We start from the raw sequence: 24,479 nt of genomic DNA, 5'->3' as shown, positions 1-24,479 counted from the left end.
ATGCAATTTGGCAACTCACCAATGTTTCTGGGCTCCCCTGAGATATAAAGGAACGTAATTGAGTCTTTGGGACAATGGCTTTAACCACAGGAATTTCATCACTAATACCCTAAAGAAAGAAAAAGTAAAAATAATATTTCTTTATGAAAATGTTGATGCATAAACCACTTTACATATTTAACCCTTTAATGAGCCGGTGTTTTGGACCCTGATCTCAAGAGCAAAATTTCAGTTATTGCAATGGCCATATATATATATATTTTTTTTTTTGCTGAACCTAGGTCTTTCTTAGTTTTTAATACTGAAGCTATAAATATATTTTTTTCACATTCTTTTTTAAAGTATTTTGTTCATTCAATAATATTTACTCCAAAAATGAATCCTCCAATTATCCCATGCCATAGTAATGCCATATAAGTGTGCATTGCGTAACGTACAGACCAAAATTTAGTCTTACATGTATCTCCTCCCCGCAGTATGGGTGATAATCATCCAGGTACAGAATTTATTTTAGTGAAGGAACAAAAGCAGATAGAGCCAGGTTAGAACAGCTAAAAATTGGTGGCTGGGGGGTAATGTTTGGGAGTAACAAATTCTGCGTGATATGAACTTGAGTATGCACCGGACTCCTCTGGAAAATGTTGTTTTATTAATAATCCCTGCATTTGTATTGATTTTTTATGTATTTAATTTACATTATTGGGGCTCAGGGCAGCAGGGTACACATTATCTGTTCCCCTGTTGTCCCCATATACAGATCACCAATAACCGTGATCTAATGGTAACAACCCATTAGATCACGGATATCAATAAACTGTATACAAATAATTGCAGAGAAGACAAAGATCACGTATTTTCTTAATGTCCCCAAGAAATGTTCTGTTCCCTCTACACATGGAATCCCTGCAACGTCATTAATAATGTCACAGGGATCCCTAGCAACCACCCGAATGCAGAAGCACCCGCTTCTGCATTCAGGACCACATAGCTCAATATGAGCACTGTGTGCAGGGCTTTTAGTGACTGGGAACAGATTATTTGAGTTCCTGTCACAGTACAGGATTTATCTCTCAGTGTGACACCCGATCCTGGTGATGGCACTGGGTGCAGGTACATGCAGTACCATCTAAGGCAGCGTGTAAATTAACAGGCTAATGGTACAGGTGCCATTAGCCTGTTAATTTATATGGTGGGGCAGGCTAGTCAAAATGTGACATACTACTGTTTTATTGTTAACATTTTGCGACAAAGTACCTTTATAAAGAAAGACTTCAGCTCTGTGAGGTTTTGGAACAAGTTCAATGTTCCATTGTCTAGTTTGGTCTGTTTCAGTAAAGCTTCCTCTGCAGATAGCCGAGCTGGATGAGGTTCCTGTATTGTATTTGGTTAAAGTTCATAAATAATTAAAAGAAATATTTATTTCACACAAAATGAGGCAATTCAACTATTATACTGCGTTCTAAAGCGTACACTCTGCAAATCCACTAAAAAGCTAATGGTTAAAGTGATGTACATTTCATTGAGATCAACACTATCAACACTACCAGCTGCTAAATGAAACTATTAGGCCCTGTTCATACGGCAGAATTTTTGGGGCGGATTCCGCAGCAAGATTCCTTCTCCCTTTCATTTCAATGGGAGTCGGACGCTTCTTTTTCCCGCTAGCTGATTTTTTTCAGCTAGCGGGAAAAAGAAGCGTCCTACCTGATCTTCGTGTGGATTCCGCCCAAACCTCCCATTGAAGTCAATGGAAGGAGGAATAATTGCATGACGGATTTTGCAGAAGGACCCGCCACGCATAATCCGCCATGTGAACTGACCCGAACTGTGGCTGTGGTATAGCTCAAAGTTAACGAATTGGCAACAGCTGAAATGACAGCTCTAAGTAGAACATATATACATACATACCAGTAATCTTCTAAAGAAACAAATGATCAGATCGGCCTCCTCCTTTAGGTTGCTACTTCTGCTTGACCCTCGTCTCTCCTTCTCCCTTTTCAAAAGTGGCGGACACTACCAACAAATATCTAAGGTGTATAGCCAACTGAGTTTAACTTCATCAGGCCTTGCTGCTCTTTTTCTTCTTTATAAAGCACTGATAATCTGATCCTGACTGCAGTATAATTCTCAAATAACGGTCGTACAAGAAGGGAGTGCGGAAAAAGCTACCTAAAGAGGAGGCCGGTGTAGAGAAGAAATATAGCACTGATGCCCAACGAATGAATACAAAATTCTGCCTGATTTTACACCAATACATTTTATTATGCCACGCTCTATTGACATGTCATAACATTATTGTGAGGAAAAACCCCTTCAGACATAAAGCTTTAGTTCTGGCTTGGCAAGTTTTTTTTTTTACAAAGTCTGCCTTTACTAAGTGACAATGCTGTACCTTAAATGATTTCCACTAATAATCAACCTTAATAAATAGTATGTTGGTGTTATGTCATAATTTGCCGTTACTGATGTACCGCGAGTGTGCACTAAAACGATAAAATTTCCCTTAATCCAAAACCGGATGGTCTAGAATTCTTGACAATCCACTATTGTTCAAAAATTGGTACATTGTTGGATTGCTAGGAAATCACGCAATGGTTCAGCACTGATCCTGATGTAGAAGCTGGTGGGAGAGCCTGGGTGACAGCTATCTTTCCCTTACAGGACCCTCCGAGGACCTGGTCAGTGGAAATGTAGCAGGGGAAAGTCTTCGATCTAAAGCACATGCATTAAAGACAGAACAGTGTGAGCAAGGGTGATTTTTTTTGTGCGTGCATTTTTTTTATTGAAAAAAAACACAAAACAACCCAGGTCATGTCTACTCTACTTTTATGCTGTGCTACCCCCTGTTAAAAGACCATGCACTGATCCAACATTTTCTATGATCTTTCATCTTGGAAGTCTGTATACTGTGTTATGAATGAAAAAACAGGAGTTCGTGATGTAGAAAGAATAGAAAAGCTATAATTTTTGTTTAATACAATCAAATTAATTTTCATACCTTCAACAGCTGACACGGTGTTTGCCCAAAATTGTTGATCATTCCTTCTATTGCTTTCCTTTCTTTTTCATCTGCAATTGCATCTAGGTCCACTGCACCTGAAGCATACAAACAGTTTATCTTTTTCCTTTCTATGAATAGAAGCATTAAAGGGGTTTTCCGGGTTTCTAAAATAAATGACAAACAATATTCAATCGTTGGGAGTCCAACTCTCAGCACCCACACCAATCAGCTGTTTGAAGGGGCTGCGGGGCTCGTACAAGCCCCACAGCCTCTTTATGGTTTACATGGTTATCCTCTTCGTTCGTACTTGCATGACCCAATACATTTGTAGCGGCCGTGCAACTTATTGAACCACTGTCCCATTCACTTGTACAAGCACTGCGGCCCCTTCAAACAGCTGATCGGTGGGAGTGCCAAGAGTCTGACCCCCACCAATCTAATATCGATTACCTATCCTAAGGATATGCCATCAATTTTAGAAACACGTAAACCCCTTTAACCGATTTAAAAACTACTGATCACCAAATATACTTTGAGACTCTCTGTATGGTGTTGGGTGGAGTTCATTTAAGCATGGTTGTATTATGGTTTTATTATCTTATTTAAAGGGGTAGTCTAATCAGAGACAACACTTTTATATATAATTGCTGTGAGTCCGGCTACCCTGGCAAACAGCCGATTTTGCAAATCATAGCCATGGCCAGCCAGGAATTTCCCCTGCTTTGGCCGCTGCAGGGAAAATGTAGTATAAAATGGCAGCCATTAAAATTTAAGTCCACCAGAACGGGCGCTGTTCTCCTAGTAAGGCATATGAACAGTGTTGTCTTCATAAGACAACCCCTTTATAACTAAAAGGTTTACTGATCCCATATATCACAGATTAGCAGCAGCCTCTTCAATCTGAAAGTATGCATCAGTGATAATATATTATAAGAACACCAATACTAAATATAAAATAAATACCTTCATAGCTACAGTAATAAAACACATTGAGCGCCTCCACAGCTGCTGTCCCCCTCTGCTTATAGCCAAAGATCAGATCAATCCATTCATGAAGATGGGCGGAAACATATTCTGACTCCTGGTGATAAGAGGTTGGAAGTAGTAAATATAAAATTTCAGTTAGGGATCAATCAGACGATCGTGTATCACGTCCATGTGACGGTCGTGAAAACTATGGCAGTCACACGGACTCATGTATTTCAATGGGGCCATTCACATGACCGTTGTTTCAACGGAGCGTGTGAAGGGTCCATGAAAAAATAGGACATGTCCTATTTTTTTTGCACTTCACGCATCCCTCCATAGACTCCAGTCTATGGGGGGAATGCGTTATAACGCGTCCCGCAGGGATGAACCTCGGATGTAAAAAACGGCAGTTTTTCACGTCCGAGGTTGGCCATGTTCGTGTGAATGTAGCCTAAAATGTAAAGTTGTAACTTTCAAAATGCAAAACCACATACCAAGGCCTTCCTGTGCTTACTGATGAAATCTTCAGGACTTTTGGCCCATTTTGGAAGAATAACATCATTTACTCTTTCTTTAGAAATTTGCAACCTTCCCAAGTCAAATCCTTCAATAAATAAAACAAATATAAATAAAAGTATTCATAAAAACATACTATGTTAACACTTTGTAATGATTTATACAGAACACTTAGCCCTCCTGCACATTTCCATCACTGTTTTCACGGCCGTTTTTGACGGGTCCGTGAACCCATTTTAGCGGGCGTGTGATTTCCGTGTGCACTCCGTGTTTCCGTTTCCGAGCGCAGAGCATGGTAATGTCCAGGGTGCTGAAAGAGCAGGGTTGTTCAGCGCTAGTCACTATACTGGGTGCTGAAAGAGTTAATGGGCTGCACTGATCGGCGGCAAATCTTTCAGCATCCTGGACAGTGACTAGCGCTGAAGAATTACCATGCTCGGCGCTCATAAAATACAATTTATGAAATAATAAAAAAAATAAGTTCATACTTATCCAGAACTCCCTGCGTTTTCCTCCTGTCCGGCCTCCTGGGATGACGTTTCATCCCATGTCACCGCTGCAGCCAATCACAGGCTGTAGTGGCGGTCACGCAAGTCTGGATGACGTCAGAAGGCCGTCCTCCAGGGATGGCGCTTCATCCCACGTGACCGCCTCTGCAGCCAACCACAGGCTGCCGCGTCATACAGGAAGGCTGGACTGGAGGAAGAAGAGGGACTCGTCACCAAGACAACGACCGGGGTACGTATGAACTGCTTTTTATTTTATTTTTAATCAGCAGCCTCTTCTCTCTATCAGTGATTGATAGAGACAAGTGGCTGCCGATTAGTGTAATATATCTGTAATGTACGTCTGCCCGCCCCGGCCGTTGCAAGGCAACGTATCCGTCACACACGGACGGCAGACGGATGCCTTCCGTGTGCCTTCAGGTTTTTTTGACGGCTTCATTGACTTGCATGGGCCTCACGGTCACGGAATCTCGGACCAAAGTAGTACATGCTCTACTTCGGAACGGAGCAACGGGACCGTCAAAAAAAACTGAAGTGTGTATAGCCCCAATGGAATGAATGGATCAGGGTGCTAGCCGTCAGACAAACAGCTAGCACCCTGAAGAAAAAGACTGAAGTGTGCACTTAGCCTTAGTATTTGTTTGCTAGAGAAGTATGAAATTCCTTTCTTCCCGCATGTTCTTTAGAAGCCTCATATCTGTACATCACTGTTTATACGTTACTATCTTTTCACATTAGAACATTGCCCATATCCGCTCAAATAGAATCACGATCCCTCTCCTACCTGTAGAACAACTGTTGTTATCACTATGTACATAATAGGAAAATACTGGGAAAAGAATGGTAAGAACACTTGACTACTGATACCAGCAGAACTGTTGCGTCAGATCTCAGCCCCCACCCTGCTTCTGTTTGCACTTCCAAACCATGTTACAGGTTGTGACTTGGTAGCAGGCAGTGCCAGGAAGGACAGAGGTCTGATTTTGGGCACGTTATGGTGTCAATAGAACAGCACACAAAGACGTTTTAGCTTTGAGTAAAGCTCTCCTTCTTATGCAATTGTTGAAGATTTCAGGCATATGCCTTTTAAGAAAAGGTTGGAGAGCTGGGTTTTTAATATTTTTTTCCAGAAATGGACACATGAACTACTTTCCCGCTGAACTGTTCAATTTTTGGCTGGTTAACGACTGATGGGGCAGTGCTTAGTAAAGGGGACGGGACAAGTGATGTGTGTCCTACTGCAGACAGGGCAGAGGGAGGAGGCTTTTGCTCCAGCCAGTTGTCTTACAGCCAGACACAGGATTATGAGAAGCAGAGGGAAAGGGATGATCTCCTGGAACACACAGAGAAGAATTCTTTATATATTTTTCAATATGAATTGCAATATGAGACAAATAGGAAAGAAGAAGAGTGGGGGAGGGGGGGACTTTTTTTTTCCAATCAATTTTTATGAATTTTGCAGGTTTATTTTTAAAACTTCCGATGGATGACTTTTGTATATTACTATAAAAATGGATTATATGTACTTATTTATTCTCTTTCTTACCATTTTTGTTTTCAAGGAACTCTGGGAAATAGAAGAACTCTGGAATTAGTTCCTTTACATCATTTGGATTATCCATAAGAGCCTGCCAAGTGGCTGGAATGGAATGAAACTGGCGATCTGCACAATCAAATCTACATAAGAGTATGACAAAGTGAAAAGAAATGACTTATTTATAGTATTTCTATTTCACAGTATTACCAAGAGCTTTGCTCACCAAAGTCTCTTCCCTAATAGAAAGGTAATGAAGACCCTATACAAACATTATGCATTGAGTGAACCACAGAATATTTTTTTCTTTTGCTCTGTAACAGATATAAACTGATTAAACTGAACAAATTAACATCAGTTTGTCAATCCAGTGATAAAAAAAAATGCTCATAATGAATCTTCAAAAAAATAACTAAATAATTAATCATACTGTAACAAATGCAAACGGATGCACTTTGTTATCATTTGGTCTTCTACAAATGAATAGGATCCATTGAGATATCCGTCACGATCAGTTTTTTTATTTATTTAATAAAATAATCTGCTGCAAAAAATCAAAGTGTGAACTTTACCTATGGCTCAATATGAGGAATACATTAAACACATAAACAAGCGTATTAGCCACAAATTTACCTTCCACTCTGAAGCTGGATGTGCAGGGTAGTGAATGGTTCCACGCGAATGAGATAGTGCATAACGCCAGCAGCATTGGAGTAGTGCGTACCATAGTGGAAATTGTCAATCTTTCCAGAAGGATCTTCAAAATTTTCATACCTGAAATTTGTGTTTTCGTTAACTTTGTGTAAATTCAATATATTTTCTTCTCAATTATCACAAGTCACAGCATTTGCATGTATTACTCTGATACAAATTAAGCCACACTTCTAAAAACAAAAAACATCCCAAAAACTCTCAACCGGTTAGTAGCACTGAGAAGGATCATGTGACATAGAAACAGGAGTCACAGACTGCATCATATGATCCTGTTCATAGTTGCCAATTCAATGAGAAAGGCTATGTATTACACCACAATTTTTTTTTTGTACAGCCCCCATTTGGCATTTTGAGTGGCTGTTTAGTGGGTATCAGAGCGCCGATTGGCGACACGTAACAAAGTGCTTGTTAAACGACCCTTTTACAAGAGCGATCACTAAGTTCCCATCATTTTGCATTATTGTCAGCAGCACATCCCCTGTTTACATAGGAAGATGTACTGCTGACAACAATGATTTTAAAGGCTGCAGAACAGATTAAATCAGCGGATGACCGATCTCGTTTGACGGCTGATTGAAGCCCTGTTTACAAGAAAAGAGAATTCGTAAGAACACTTCTTCAGATGATTATTAGCCCGTGTAAATAGGCCTTTAGGGTACTATTGCACGGCCCGACATGGGCCATGTAAACGAGCGACAAGCAACGAGACAGCTTGTTGATAGGCGCTCGTTTGCTCTTATCACACGGAGCAATGATTGGATATGTATAGGGACGAGCGCTCGTCCCTATACATTTTCATCATGTCTGCAGCACATCTCCCTGATTACACAGGGAGATATGCTGCAGACAATGATTTTTAATTCTGCATAAAAGAGCAGATCAGCCAATAAACGAGCTGATTGTTTACCGATTGTTGGCTGATCATCGGCTGATCGTTGCTCCGATTATACAGGACAATGACCAGGAATGAGCGTTCATATGAACACTCATTGGCCCGATCATTGGCCCGTGTAATAGGGCCTTTAGGCTATTACAGGGATTGCTCTAATTTAAAGGGGTCTTTCATAGGGGACAGGTTCGCTTTCATTTCTGAAGAGGACAACTATAAGACTGAAGAGGTTCTGTAAGGACTACAATAAAAAGGTACTGCAATGATAAAACTCAAACTTATTTTTTCTTTTAAACTGCAATTTTCCTCACTGAAGTCAATGGGGGGGGGGGGGGGAACCTGTTAAATCTGCAACTAAACTGCGAAGGATAAGGCATGCTGTAGGCTATAGAAACAAAGCAACAAAAACAACAACAACAACATAGCATGCTCTTATAAACATTTACATTAATTTTCATCGATGATCATATACTTTTATTGTTAATAGCCTTGTGCTTTTACAGTAGGTGGATTTACATTACAACCCCTTTAAATCCTTCTTATTGTAACAATAATCTTAAGGAAAATATGTGTTCCCTGACAGAAAACACATAAAATCCATGCAAATGATAATTCAATATAATCAAAGAACACTTCAAATACCTAGAACATTGTGATAAGAATTTTTGTTACTTACTTTTCCCGCACAGCAGCAGCATTCTTCTCATTTACTACCCCAATGGGCCTGGATAGGTCCCTAAAGACAGCTGGGTTGTTCAGATCCAGCTCTTCTGATGTGTAATCTTGAAGCACCCATGGGAACTGAAGCAAACAATGCAGTTTTGCTATCAATACATCATTCTTTATACAAAATTAGCAAGGGTTTTGAACAAACAAACCAAAAATCCGTACTACGTCATTGATCCCATATATACATATATAACTTACCACTGGGTACTGTGCAAGATCATTATATGTTCTTCCAGCTATTGTATTCAGCTGAATGAGGTAGTCAAAATTTGAAATCTCTCTATTCACCCATTTCTAGATAAAAGAAAATGATACATTTAACAATATTACTGTCTAAACAGGAAATTATATACATTTGAGTATAAGATCATAAATAATAATGGAACAATAATGAAATATGCAACAAACGGGATATAAACTTTGCCACACACACACTATAATTTAATCATCAATCTTTTTTCTTATTATTTTATATCATTATATACATTATTTGAGGTTTATATACAGTTCATAAAGAGCAAACCTTGCCAACAAGACAATTATAACTGCATTATTTAATAAATACGTTATCGATTGAATGTCTATATCAATAAATATGCTTTAGCATGGAGAGCAGACATAAGATTTGAAGACCGAGATTTTGACTTCACGTTTCTAAAGTGTATTGCACGTGGTTTCTAAGCCAACCACCACACCTTCATGATCTAAATTTAGCAAACTTGAACTCCACTAACCATTAACTTTAATTTAAAAAATGCCACCAAAGAGAACTCCCTCAATTGGCAGGAAGTCTCCAATGGTCAGGAGGAAAGATGCATCACGAGCTGCAGAGACTCCTCAGCAAACTCTTGTCCAACTGCAAGCTGATCAAATGTGTCATACTGCATCACGAGCTGCTGAAACTCCTCAGCAACCTCGGGCTCAGCTTTCTCAGCAACATATCAAACACGTGCCCGAACAATGGCTAGAAAGCCGATAGAGTACATCATGTTGTTCAGCGTGCTAATGAGTGGGCTTTCATGCACGATGCTGCTTCCAATTATGATCCAACCATAGTCTATGGCCAACATAGATTGGTTGTAATTGGCAAAATGGAAATTCCATGCACTTTCTATGGTGCCTTAAAGTTTCCCAAGGAGGCACCAGGTATGTGCTGCTCTGGAGGCAGGGTCCTCTGGAGACACTCAAGTCATTAGTTACGGGCAATAGCCTTGAATAAAGAGATTTTCTTAGAAAAACCCGAAGTTATAACAACTGGTTTCATATGACTTCATTTGAAGCAACTAGCGTCAGATAGTGGTTTCATGGCCACATTTAGGATACAAGGACAGATATTTCATCTCATTGGATCTCCTTTGCCAGTAGAGAAGCAGGAACATGCGTTCCTGCAGATCTTCTTCATTGGTGATGACCCAGTAAAGGCAAATGCCCGCCATAGAAATTTCCTAGCTACTAAGCGGGAAACCATACTTAAAGTTACAGGAGATGCTACATCAGCATAATCTTTATATCAATCTGTATAAGGGAGCAATTAAAAAAGTGCCCTCAGACAATCATAAGGTTGTTATCAGGGCATTTCAGGCACCTCCTGCCCAGCATCCAGGCAGGTTTAGCGCTCCAACCATTAATGAAGTTGTCATTGTTTCTTGCATGGACAAATGTATGTTGCCTGCTCCAGAGTTGGATCAGGTAAAAATCTTTATGTCTGTGCACCTGGCAATAAAACTGCCAATGTAAGTTGATCAACATTCTTTGTCATAGTCTTATGACTTAATCTCCTACCAGTTTATCCGTTCGGTATTTAGCAGGTTAAAAATGAAAACCAGTGTGTAACTGCCGGGGTATGTAGGGCCACTAGCGATTCCTCCGTAAACAAAAAAATGAGAGAATGGATTAACCACCTGGGCACCCTTGGTACAAATCCAATGAACACACAGACAGACCAAGACTTTATACCTGGGCAGCACCGGTACTATTTCTAGTATTTAACCCCTTAGTGACCACTAATACGCCTTTTTACGTCGGTCACTAATGGGCTTTAGGCTAGGCTGACGCCTTTTCACGTCAGCCTAGTCTAAGTCCTGCACGGATCTCCCGTGCAGGCAGGAGCCGGGGCTCTGCTGTCTGATGACAGCTGAGCTCCTGCTCCAACGCCCGCGATCGAAGTTTACTTAGATCGCGGCCGTTTAACCCGTTAAACGCCGCCGTCAATAGCGACCGCGGCATTTAAGTTTGTTTACAGAGGGAGTGAGCTACCTCTGTCACCCATCGGCGGCCCGCAAATTAAATCGCGGGTCTCCGATGGGGTGTCATGGCAGCCGGGGGCTTGATAAAAGCCCCCAGGTCTGCCCTGGACATATTCCTGTTAGGACGCGCCGGAGGCACGTCCTAACAGATTGCCTGTCAGATTTACACTGACAGGCAATAATGCTCTGGTATACGAAGTATACCAAAGCATTATAGCAGCGATCGGAACATCGCACAGTAAAGTCCCCTAGTGGGACTAATAAAATAAGTCATCAAAGTGAAATAAAGTGGTTTTATTTAGTAAAAGTGTAAAAAAAAAAGTACAAATATGTGGTATCGCCGCGACCGTAATGACTCCATTAATAAAGTTAATATGTAATTTAAACCGCAAAGTGAACACCGTAAAAAAAAAACGCAAAAAAACATGGCGAAATTGCAATTTTTTTCCATTGCCCCCCAAAAAAGTCATAATAAAAATGAATCAATAAGTCCCATGCACCCCAAAACAGTACCATTCAAAACTACGTCTCGTCCCGCAGAAAACAAGCCCAAAAAATCACTACATTGATGGAAAAATAAAAAAATTACGGCTCTTGGAAAGCGACGATGCAAAAACAAATAATTTTAGTTCAAAAGTGTTTTTATTGTGCAAAAGTCGTAAAACATAAAAAAAAATCTACATATGTGGTATCGCCGTAATCGTACCGACCCATAGAATAAAGGTAACATGTTATTTACGTCGCATAGTGAACGGCGTCAATTTAAAAACGCATAGAACAATGGCGGAATTTCAGTTTTTTTTTATAATCCCCCCCAAAAAGGTTAATAAAAGTTAATATAAAAATTATATGTACCCAAAAATGGTGCTATTAAAAAGCACAACTAATCCCGCAAAAAACAAGTCCTCATACAGCTATGTAGACGAAAAAATGAAAACGTTATAGCTCTTTGAATGCGACTATAGAAAAACGAATAAAATAGCTTGGTCATTAGGGCCTAAAATGGGCTGGTCACTAAGGGGTTAATAAAACATGAACATTTACATGATTTTATACAATCACGTCACTTACTTGTGTAAGGCCCAATGCTTTCAATAGTTCTTGTGGTGACCGGGTTCCATATAGATTTGGAAGACGGAGAGAAAGAATGCGGCTGTATACTTTATTTCTGACCTAAATGACCACAAAACAGTTTACATTCTGGTAAGAATAAAATACGAACTGATTAAACCAACATTTTCGGTGCATTTCTACCACTAAAATACATCAGCAGATCACTATGATATTAATCAGATTAAGATCTCTACTGCTCTTATTGCAGGTAAACCGATATAGACGTACAGCTCTTACCTCCTTTTTGAAATTCAGAAAGTAGTTGGTTTGATCAATTAGAAATATTTCTAAGGCTGATCTCCTCAAGTTGTACCGGCGTAAATGAATCTCCCTTATTTGAGAAAGCAGCCACTTGAAATCATACCCCACGCCTGCAGGAAGAAGTACAAGTAGTAATGCATCATAAGTAAGATGTAACTTAAAAAGTAATACAAGTCCCCGGACCCATCTCTCATTTATATAAAAGGTGAAACATGGTAAAAATATAATAAAAAAAACAACAGATGTAGGATTTAATTTGCTTTATATAAAATTAAAGTAATATAAATAAATGGGTGGGATGGATCACCCTCATGCTGAAGGTAGTAGGAAGGGATAGGGTAGATTTTTGTGTGAAATACTAATTATTTGAATAAAAATTCTTCTATTGGAGTGTGAATCAAGAAGGGAATTGTTGGACTCACAACTGAAGTCATGGTTTAGCTCAGGCCTTACAGTCATTTCTAACCAATGTGAATCTCACTGTGGACGCTTTTCAAAACAATTAAAGAAACGCTGACCTCCTAAAATTGTTACAAGCATGAGATAAACAGTGAGACCACTATTATTGCATGTAGCTACGAGTTACTATTTCATGTTCATATTAGGCCCCATGCACACGAACGTGCTTTTGTGGCCGCAATTCCCCCGAAAATCCATGGGAAAATTGCTGCCCCATTAATTTCTATGGGGCCATGCACACGACCGTAGTTTTTACGGTCCATGCACGGCCCGGGAGCCCGCACTGCAGAAAGAACGGGTATGTCTTATTACGGCCTTGTTATGCGGTCCGGGCTCATTGAAAATAATGGCTGCGGCCATGTGCATGTCCCGCGATTTGCGGGCGGCTCGCGGCTGACAGTCTGCAGCCGGCCGACCCGAAAATCACGGCCGTGCACATGGCTACGGTCGTGTGCATGAGCCCTTAGTTTTAGCACCAATATAGTACTAGAGGTACTTTTCAGGTTAATATTTACTAAAATATAAGCAGTCAAGCATACAAAATGACAAGAAAATGAGGCTCTCTCTGTAAAACTGCTTAACGTGTATTGTTTAATTTTTTATTTAACCCCTTCCTGCCACAGCCATTTTTCATTTCCATTTTTTCCTCCCCGCCTTCCAAAAGCCATAGCTTTTTTATCCTTATGAGGGTTTTTGTTTTTTTTGCAGTATTAGCTGTAGTTTTTAATGGCACCATTTAATGTACTATATTATGTCCTGGAAAACGTTAAAAATGTATTTGTGGGGTGGAATGGAAAATACCCTGAAATTCATCCATTGTTTTTAGGATCTCATTTTTACTGCATTCACCGTGCAGTAAAAATCACTTCTTAAGTTTATTTTGCAGGGCAATACGATTCCGGCGATTTTATATAGATTTGTTTTTCCTTTCACTACTTTAAAGAAAATAGAAACAAATTGTTAAAATAATAAAAAAAAAATGTTTTTTGTGTCGCTATATTCTGAGACCTATTCTTTTTGTCGTTGGAACTGTGTGAGGGCTGGCTTTTTGTAGGGAAGCTGTATTTTTCTATTGTTACCATTTTGGGAAACATACAACTTTTTAATCACGGTTTATTCCATCTTTTAGTATAAGGTGACCAAAACAAAAAGAAATTCTGGTCTGGTATATTTCATGTCTTTTTATATTATAATAATTTGAATACCGATTATGCTTACTAATTTGTTGTTGTTTTTACAATACTTTAGTTGAAAAGTATCAAAATGTTTTGTTTTTCTCACATGCCACCAGCATGGCAAACCTATTGACATTCATTGGACCATCTCATCGCAGGGGAACCAATGGGGTGACAGAGCCCCCCCGTGTAATGGCTTAGATGCCGTGGTCGCTGTTAACTGCGGCATCCAAGCAGTTTAATGGCTGGGATCAGAGTTATCTCAGATACCGGCTATTAGTGCGAGATGTGAGCTGTAATTTACACCTGACAACCGTGGCTTATTGGATAGGATCAGCCCCGTTAGCCCGCCCCATAACCCTTCTCCTGACTATGACGTACATGATTAATTTCATAAGACACAGAGCTCCGTATTCCCCTTCTAGCTTCACACAGCCAGAAGAAATTGTGTCTGCCTTCACCCACCACTATGAAGAACCTACTGAAGGTTTATACAGCCCCAATTGCATTGAACTCAATAATAAATCCATTTCCAGTAAGCTTCTAGTTTCTCCATAGTGGCGGACGGGGATAGACACACTATTATAATTTTAAGTGTCACTGTCAGTCAGAACCGCTTTGTGCCACTGATTGATGGAGAGGCGCTAACTGACAGGGCTCTCCTCCAGGAGCACTGCCCACCTGATGTCTGAGCACGCAGCTCACAGTACCCACGGACTCTGGTTCATGGGGCTGTACAGCGGTCGCTCTGCATTTACTATTTGAAATCCCCTTAGGTGTTTTTTATACTGTAGATGTCTGTCTCATGACACTACTCTAAGTGTACAGGACGTTTTTAGCTCTTTTACAAAAATAAAAAGAGCTCTGAACCCTATAAATATATAATATGAAATGAATCATTGGATCTATTTAGAGTTTAAATATCTATCGTTTCTTTTCTTTTATCATATTTTGAATAATACAGTCATTTATATATGCACTACATCTTTAAAGTCACATAGCATCTCACGGTTACCATTTATTTGATGTTCTGCGAGAAGCGGAAATGGATAACCGAACAAACGTTGATATTTAAATTTCAATCTTTTGATTATTTATCTTTTAATTTAAATAGTTACAAAAAATAAAACAAGGCTTCTTCTACGGTTACTACTTCGACATTCAGTCATTATGATCTTGCACGATTATATTTTAAGCTCACGCGTACTCATTTGTATAAATGAAAGAATAGCGCAGTCTTACCTTCTTCTTTTTCAGTGCTGCCATCATAGAAATAAATATGCTGAGTGGTAACTTCCAAACGGCCAGAAATAACATCCATTGGAGTGATAAGCTCGCAGTCCTCGGATAGAACGGATTTCTCCTTCTGACTCTGTTCTTCTTTTTCACTTCTTAAACAAGAGGACAATTTATTGAAGTTTACATTTTATTTTTAAAGTGAAATGCAGGAAAGGTAATTTTACCTAGTTAATTTGATCCCATAATTACTTGAATAATGAATATCAATTACGGCAACCACTAAATTCTAGATCGACTATCTTCATAAATTATTTTAGAAGCCAGTAAGACAGCTGCTAGAGCCAAGATTTGTCCTGCACTGCTAAATATCATGTTAAAAAAAAGTCCCCAAAATGTAACAGAATATTTGTTCAAGTCAGACGGGTCATTACATTTTGACAGAAAGGTTTATTCCTATATGAATGGCCAGTAATTATTTGCTGGTAAGGAAAAATAAAAAGATAAAATCAAATTTTTGGGGTTAAGACATTTGTCCATCACGTTCAACCAGGGGAGGGGAGAGGATGTGGATAAGACAAAGGGGGTAAATCTTAGAACTTAGTTTTTCTCTAACGATCTTGATGAAGTAAAAAAAATAAATACATTAAGACATGAGCCAAATTGCTTTAAAAGTGATAAAATGACTTCCTGATTCCAATGTGACGATCAGCTGTATTATTCAAAATAGGATTCTATCGATTTTGATAAGAGTTCATGTCAAATAAATCAATTCTTGAGGTAGAATATTCCACAGCTTCAAAGTTCTTACATTATGGTAAGATATGGGACAGATTTACTAAGACTGGTGGATCATATGCCAGTCTTACCTATCTGCTCTGATGGAGTAAGGTGCAACAGAATTAGTAAGAGGCACACATGTGCACCATCTATCCCACCTCCGCATCATCGGACATAAAACCGCTCCTCTTCTCACCTACAGGTCCGATCAGCATGCAAGGTTCCGATGCGGGGCCTTATATGCAAGACAGCACTCAATGTCATCTGTGCTGCGTCACATACAACGTCCTGACGCTGTTCTGCGCCAGGACCTTGTATGAGCCGCCAAATGCTGAGGGAGGCTGAGGGGACCCGTAGGGGAGAAGAGTGGTGAAGTAAGCATACTTTTTTTTAAATGTAATTAATGGCGTGGATTTCTACTATAATTTACGTCAGTTTTCTGGTGTAAATTATAATACATTTATCAAGACACGTTGACCCTGCCCCTTTTGTAAAATCCCACCCCTTTTTACAGAACTTTCACCTTAGGTCTTCGTCTTGTAAGTACATGCATAGCCATTTGTGTTGTCACTTTGGAAACACAGAGGTAAAACACAGATAAAGAAATGAATGAATAGAATTCTTAACAGCACAAGGGTACTTTAAATTACTTGACTAAAAGGGGTTGTCTAGCTTAGAAAACCCATTTTCATACACCCTATTAGGGAATTCTAAGTTAATAGAGGGGGGAAAGATCCTATGTTCTAGATCTTAATCTCTTGGCCAGAGTTGAGAGTGGTTACAAAGAGCGTTTCTCACTCCAGAGGACCTGTCCTGTTCTGCATTACAAAGACAGCCAATAGATTTGAATGAGCATTGTGTAATGCTTAATTTCCACTGTCGTGGCGCTGCAGGCAATTTGAACACTTATTGCCAGGTTTCCCCACAGTTTACAGCAGACCACTGGGAATCCCAGCAGGGGAGCTTAATATCAAGGGACCCATCAAACAAGTATAAATTGTCCAAGTAGAAAACAGGGAAACAAGGTAGGATCCAGCGCTGAGAAGCGTTTAAAATGGAAATCGATTTTTCCAAGTTTAATGTTGTAGATTAAAAGGAAATCCAGTGATATAGGTCCTGGGTGTGTATGAAGTGGAGGGAGGGTGTCCTCTTATCCGTGTGCCGACACGAGGATCCGGGCGCTATCAACGACACACTGGAGTGTGTCAGGTGAGCTGGAGGATCTCTCCACATGTTCCTTTTGTATAAATTGTCCAAAGCAGAAAACCCCTTTAGGGTATGTTCACACAGAGTTTTTCGCAGCGTTTTGCGCCCACGGCCATTGAGAGCCGCGGGCAAAAAATGCCACGAAGTACGATTTCTCTGCCTCCCATTGATTTCAATGGGAGGTCAGAGACGTAAACGCCCGAAGATATGGCATGTCGCTTCTTTTTCCCGCGAAAAAAACCAACCTCCGGCTCCCATTAAAATCAATGGGAGGCATTTTCGGCAGTTTTTGGGCGCGTTTTCGGACGCGGTTTCCGCGTAAAAAAACTCAGTGTGAACTGGTCCTTATAGAAAAAACTTGTGTCGATTTTGTTCACGTTTTATCTTTGGTAAATACGTTTTTTAATTCTACAATTGCAAATATTCCATTTAGAGCACCAGCAAACACCCATTTTCCTGCCCCCCATGACTGTGTATGGTAACAAAAGTAAAAATCGGGAAAAATGAAATAATTAGACAATAGAACCGCTGTACATATCCTTAAAAAAACTGGAAGAACATACACTGTGACCATACTGTCCTCCTCAGGGAGCTCAAGTCCATCATCTTCTAAGTCACTAACTTTAACTTGCTTTACAGCTTCCAACAGTAGTGACTCGCTAGATAGTTCTGCATGTTGGACACCTGCAAGGAAAGGACAATTTAATACATAATAATTTATTGCCATTATTATTTTCCATTTGAACTCCGAATACTTCAAGGTACAAAAATCATAGGAACTACCGGACGGCTAAATCACTGTTACCAAACCCGTGGCTCCCAGGCTGTTTGAAGGTGCAGATATTATTGTAAACCAACACCAAGCAGTGGCTGCTGAGACATTTGCCAAGACTGTCACAGCATCACTGGGTCAGAGTAGTTGACAGCAGACAAAGAGCTTCATCAGTGCCACTTGGCTCTTGGGACTATATTATATAATGGGCATTTGGTACTACAGTCATTGTTGTACAATCTGGTGTCATCAGGCACCACCTGTTATATTTGACTCGCTCTAAAACGTTTACAGACTGCTGCTCTAAAACGTATAACAACTTAGAAAATTAAGCAACCTAAAATTGCTAAAAATTGTAATGAGACATCATCTAAACAGGAACTTACCCAAATTATCACGCAAATTACTAGCTTCTAATTGGGGGTCAAAATTGTTATTTTGCACCAGTTTGAGCCTCATACGTGAGTAGTTCTCTACATTGGAGAGCTTCCAGTATTTCCAGTTCTCTTTCCTTAGGAGAAAATACAATACAGATTATTAGACTCCATTTATAGAGTCAGTCGTAGGGAGGGCATTCAATAAAGCTAACCTGTCAGCCCAGGGTCCACGTTCACAGGTGAGGTATCTTTGTGCTGCTTTCCATTGTCTTAAAGTGGCAGTGTACTGGCTGTTGATTTGCTTCAGCATACTATTGTAGCGCAAATTCTCCTGACGTGCTTTTCTATTAAATGGCTCCAAAAAGAATTCCTACATAGAATAAAACATCACAAAATCATTAGCATTTTTAAGAGAATCAGATCAAAAGAAAGCAAACTTAAAAAAAGGATAGACCAGGTGCAGTTTGTAATATTCAGGGTTAGGTAGATACAGTATAGAAAAAGTCAATGTCATATCCAGTTGGAAAAACCACAGAAACCTCTTTAAGGAAACGCAAAATTTTAAGTAATATAACTTAAACTAGACTGAGCTTTCTAAGACAGATACCTGAAATTTCAGCTTGCTTTCACCGCGCTCGCGCTCACGCTTGTGCATATTCACCATGTGTGCCTCATGGCAGTCCTTCCAATACAAAGCCATCTGCTCATGACTTTTACTAAACGTATCTGTTTCGTACTGCTTCATATAGGGTACGATCTGTTAACAGTAGAGAAATACATTTACGTAACACTTTAGCACATTTCTCATGAGCGAGCAATTTTTTAGGAAAGTGTCATCGCTGTACTGTAACATAGCAATGTCAGTCCTTTCGTCTGTATGGTCACATGTATGCAGAGTATCGCAAATTTACTGTATTCATATTTGTGAACATGATACATTAAAGCTTATATGCCATCATCCACTGACAATCTAATGCGTATGGAGGACTCCTGTATGTACTCCATTGGAAGATGTCGGCGGAAACGAGGATTCTTTCGTTCTGCTATGCGATAAGCCATTGCCAAAGTTGTCTGCCAGCAGCTTATCTCCCCCTTCCCATTGAAATAAACATGCATGCTCAGCCAGGCAAAGCACCCATCTTCATGGGAAGGTCGAGTGTTGGCTATCAATGTGTATAACCAGTTTAAAGTGCAATGATATTACATATTATTGTATAAAGCTAGGTTCTCTCAACCTCCACAGGGCTGTACTATAAACAGCAACAGAGGTCTATCCTACTTTCACAAGGGCATACTCGGATCAGTATTTGATTAGTAAGCCAGGACCAGGAGTGGAAAATACGCAGAGAAAAACGATAATGGAAAGATTCTGTGTTTTGAATTCAGGTTTTATAGAAACAAATCGAATGATATGTCCCAAGGCAGGACACCAAAGCAGGGGTGGGGGGGGTCTACTAGTTAATAACACACATTAACTAATGGACTACATCCAGTAGACCAAAAATAAGAATCCCGTCTAAGGCCCCATGCACACGACCATGCCCACAATTACGGCCCGCGATTGCGGGCACGGCCGGCCGCCGACTGCCACCCGCATTTTCGGGCCGTGCTCCCATACAAAGTATGGAAGCACGGCCCGCAAAATGCAAAAGAACGGACATGTTCCATAATTTTCAGAACATTTCTACGGCACGGACACCCATCCGTAGCGATACGGAAAGGTGTCCGCGTTCAAATGAAAGTGAATGGGTCAATTTTTGCGGACTGCAAAAACTGAGGTTTTTTACGGTCATGTGCATGGGGCCTAAGGCTGGGGCTAGACCTAGACTTTTTTTTGTAGTGAGCGATAAATCTCTGTCCATAGAAATGCATTAGACTAGAGCTTATCGCAATATAAAAAAAAATAAAAAAATCAATGTGATTCTCTGTGATAAATCGCCGTACATAGGAATGCATTTAGTAGTTTGAAAATCTCATTACACGCCTCCTTGCCAGCCCGAGCTGCGCGTGCGCACACACTCGCTCTCCTCTCTCCAGCTCTTGCTGTGACACTGTCTGTAGCGGATTGGACAGTGTCACAGCCATGTTACACGCCCCCTTGCCATTACACTCCCCATTGACAGTTCAGGGGGTTATTTAAATATTGGGCGCCAAATATAACGGCACAGAGATCTAAATAACGGAGGAGGGTAGGAAAAAAATGTAAATTGCCCCAGGGTTTGTGCAGCCCTGCCCATTACATGCTGCACTCAGCTGCACATGTTTGGGCAGGTGAAAGGTTCTCTTAAAGGTCCCATTAAATGGCCCGATATGAGCTGTGAGAATGAGCGCAGATCAACCAGGCAGCTTGTTGAGGTTTCTATTTATCTGCAAATATAAAAACAGAAAAAAAACTTACAAATTTGTCTATAAAGATCCTCCATTCTTCAGACTTGCAATATTCCTGGAAGTCTTCAAACAAGGAAGGGCTCCCATTTGTAATTGGAAGGGATGGTAAATGGAGGTTCATGAAGAGCAGTTCATATATTTTAGAAACCAGAGTCCTCACAATGGGAACAAGGAAGGAGTAGGCTTCAGATTTCTCCTGAATAGATTTGCTGAGGATCCCTTCCAATTTCCCAAGCAGAAAACAAGCCTCTTCTTGCTTTTCAATCACTTTTGTTTGCAATATAGTATTCAGTTTTGCAGTAGCCATGGCACATACCTATGGAAGAATGGACAGGTCTCTTAGTAATAGTCATTGGGGCAGGTTTACTATTCAAAATACGCCTGATTTCGGACTGAAATTGGGCCAGAATTAAGGCCCACGGGCCATGCGCCACATTTATTTACTGTTTTAGATTCTTTTTGCGCCTCTGCTCAACAACTTAGATTAAAAGGGTGTGCGACTTAAATCTAGTCTACTTCTAAACTGTCTAAGATTAAGACAGTACTAATAGATCTGCACCATTGTGTGCAAGACAAAGAGTGTCAAAATATTTGTCGTAATTTAGAACGGGATTAAATTAATTTGCTTGTTCTTTATCTTTAAAACATCATCAGTGTCCGAAAAAGTGCTGGGGCTTGATAAATATGGCATTCAGCCTGGACGCCATTCTTTCCAAAGCAATTGCTTCAGTAAACTGGCACGATAAAAATGTCCCCACAAGTTTTGCGCACATGATACGTCTGGGTGAATCTTACCGTTTGTGGATTATTTATGCTCCCTAAAAATTCCATGTGAGATAAATAATGAAACAATTCCATGTTCCCCTAAAATATGTCCATGTGGCCATTACCCCAATATGCATACAGCATTCTGTGCGTGAGTGGATGGCTTTGTACCTTACCTTTTTGTTAAATTACGAGAAGGACCTGAGGGGATTACGTTGACAAAAGGGTGACCGGATTGAATACGATTTTTCAACCCTCAATAATACCAGATTAGATGAAAAAATATAAAATACGGATGCAGCAGTACTGGGTTACCTCTGTGTTACATAACGTATTTGTAGAATTCTTTCTGCCATGCTAGTGATGTGGAGAGGACAAGGGCACTGTGCTTCATATTTTTTTTTACTGTAAAAAGTCTCTGCTGTGACAAAAGTAAAAACACGGCAAGAACCTGTAATCCAGCCGTGTGTAGGGAACAAAAAATATGTCCACTACACAATGGACTAGTATTGTTAACTGGATTCTAAAGATAAAACACCTGAGTGAAGAAGTTACACATTCTTATGAACTCGGTTTACCGAAGCAGAATAAAAAATAATGGACCGAAATAGTACTGTCCTAATCTTTGACTCAGCTAATCGTGACATCTCAATCTAATGGCAAAGGAATTGATTTCCATATTTTGTAGTCCTTCGATCAAAGAGAACAACCTTTTAATACAGTGCTCCACTCTTCTCAGTCATCCGGTTTGATAGTGGTGAAACATTCAACAAACCTGTAGGTTGTCCTGTCCAATGAAACCAAGCAGAAGACGGAACTCCACTTGAGAAAAGGTCTCAGATTCAAGACCAGCTGGGTACCACACTGACAGACTGTCCATGAGAGTGACTATCTCTTCTAGTAGCTGTAGGACAAACCAAATATGTTGACATTCTATTATATGGACATACAGTATGCATCATTGATACATGTACAAAATTCAGATCTCCAAGTAAAGAAGATTTGCCTAATCTTTTCAGGAATGAATTGTCTATCAAACTTATATTACAAGGCCTTTCTTGGATTTTGAAAGAACTTCAAAATCTGTTTTGCTGGTTTCCTGGGTCTCTCACTGCTCATATGAGAGGTTCAAAATTATGTCATGTCTTGTGGGCCATGAATGGTCATTACGGTCACATGACAGGTCGTCAGTATGGATGACACAGCATCATATAGATTGTGTACAGAGAGAGCAGCGGTGACCTAGCAGACCAACAGCATGGGACTGGATGAAGATCATTAAAGAAAGCATTTTACTATTTTCACCCTAAAAAAAAAGTTGTTGTAATTTTTGGAAAACCTCTTTAAGATTGACCTAGTCAAAGTCTTTAAATTTAAATAAAATAATAGCAAGTGTTTTCAGTCATTAAAGTTAAAGGGGCTGTTCCAGAATCTACAGTACTGTGCAAAAGTTTTAAGCAGTTGTGAAAAAATGCTGCAAAGTAAGAATGCTTTCAAAAGTAGAATGGTTTCTAGTTGTTTTTTTTAGCAATTAACAAAATACAGAGTGAGTGAACAGAAGAGAAATCTAAATCAAATCAATATTTGGTGTGACCACCCGTTGCCTTCAAAACCGCATTAATTCTTCTAGGTACACTTGCACACAGTTTTTGAAGGAACTCGGCAGGGAGGTTGTTCCAAACACCTTGGAGAACTAACCACAGATCTACTGTGGATGTAGGCTGCCTCAAATCCTTCTGTCTCTTCATGTTATACCAAAAAGACTCGATGATGCGGAGATCAGGGCCCTGTGGGGGCCATATCATCACTTCCAGGGCTCCTTGTTCTTCTTTATGCTATAGATAGTTCTTCATGACATTGGCTGTATGTTTGGGGTCGTTGTCCTGCTGCAGAACAAATTTGGAGCCAATCAGACGCCTCCCTGATGGTATTGCATGATGGATAAGTATCTTCCTGTATTTCTCAGCATTGAGGATACCATTAATCCGGACCAAATCCCCAACTCAATTTTCTGAAATGCAGCCCCAAACTTGCAAGGAACCTCCACCATGCTTCACTGGTTGCCTGTAGACACTCATTATCGTACCACTCTCCAGCCTTTTGGCGAACAAACTGCCTTCTGTTACAGCCAAATATTTCACATTTTGATTCGTCAGTCCACAGCACCTGCTGCCATTTTTCTGCACCCCAGTTCCTAGGTCTTCATGCTTAGTTTAGTCCCTTGGCCTTGTTTCCACATCGAAGGTATAGTTTTATAGCCACAATACTTCCATGAAGACCACTTCTGGCCAGATATCTCTGGACAGCAAATGGATGTACCTGTGTCCCACTGGTTTTTGCCCGTTTTTGGCTGATACCACTGCTGGACATCTTCAGATTCCGAAGGGAATGAAGCATGATGTGTCTTTGATCTGCTGCACTAAATTTCCTTGACCGACCACTGCGTTTACGGTCCTCAACATTGCCCGTTTCTTTGTGCTTCTTCAAAAGAGCTTAAACAGCACATCTTGGTCACACCAAATTTTGTTCATTCACTTTGTATTTTGTTAATTGATAAAAAACAACAACTATTAATACTTCTATTTTTGAAAGCATTCTTACTGTGCAGCATTTTTCCACAACTGTCTAAAACTTTTGCACAGTACTGTAGAATTGTCACCTAACCACAGAATAGGTGAGAATTGTCTGATCGCTGGGGGCTGTACTACTGGGACCCACACTGGTCGTTAGAACGGGGGTCTAGAACTCCCAGATTCTCTTCACTGCACCGCCCGCAGTGAGAAGCTTGAATGGGGCAGTGGTAGAGGAAGCATCTGCCATTCCATTCAATGTCTATGGGACTG

At 40.1% G+C, this 24,479-nt stretch overlaps 1 protein-coding gene across 3 annotated transcripts in view; it reads right to left on the bottom strand.

The window, feature by feature from the left end:
- The window catches only part of NBEAL1 (neurobeachin like 1), a 147,779-nt gene that overhangs the window by 17,934 nt on the left and 105,366 nt on the right, over window positions 1-24,479 (bottom strand). For 2 of the 3 annotated variants that reach the window (XM_075829793.1, XM_075829791.1), the window contains 18 exons: window positions 22,412-22,540; window positions 20,882-21,187; window positions 19,091-19,240; window positions 18,696-18,853; window positions 18,493-18,617; window positions 17,898-18,018; window positions 15,355-15,503; window positions 12,455-12,588; window positions 12,176-12,277; window positions 9,057-9,152; window positions 8,806-8,930; window positions 7,160-7,300; window positions 6,539-6,669; window positions 4,465-4,574; window positions 3,965-4,082; window positions 2,999-3,096; window positions 1,255-1,371; window positions 20-109 (listed from right to left, as the gene is read on the bottom strand). In XM_075829793.1, coding sequence (XP_075685908.1) covers window positions 20-109; window positions 1,255-1,371; window positions 2,999-3,096; window positions 3,965-4,082; window positions 4,465-4,574; window positions 6,539-6,669; window positions 7,160-7,300; window positions 8,806-8,930; window positions 9,057-9,152; window positions 12,176-12,277; window positions 12,455-12,588; window positions 15,355-15,503; window positions 17,898-18,018; window positions 18,493-18,617; window positions 18,696-18,853; window positions 19,091-19,240; window positions 20,882-21,187; window positions 22,412-22,540 — 2,400 coding nt within the window. The remainder of the gene's footprint in view (window positions 1-19; window positions 110-1,254; window positions 1,372-2,998; window positions 3,097-3,964; window positions 4,083-4,464; window positions 4,575-6,538; window positions 6,670-7,159; window positions 7,301-8,805; window positions 8,931-9,056; window positions 9,153-12,175; window positions 12,278-12,454; window positions 12,589-15,354; window positions 15,504-17,897; window positions 18,019-18,492; window positions 18,618-18,695; window positions 18,854-19,090; window positions 19,241-20,881; window positions 21,188-22,411; window positions 22,541-24,479) is intronic. The other variant, XM_075829792.1, reaches the window with a different exon arrangement.

The sequence above is a fragment of the Rhinoderma darwinii genome, chromosome 6, assembly GCF_050947455.1.
Source record: "Rhinoderma darwinii isolate aRhiDar2 chromosome 6, aRhiDar2.hap1, whole genome shotgun sequence".
Lineage (NCBI taxonomy): Eukaryota > Metazoa > Chordata > Amphibia > Anura > Rhinodermatidae > Rhinoderma > Rhinoderma darwinii.
This window is presented reverse-complemented; position numbering and strand designations above follow the sequence as displayed.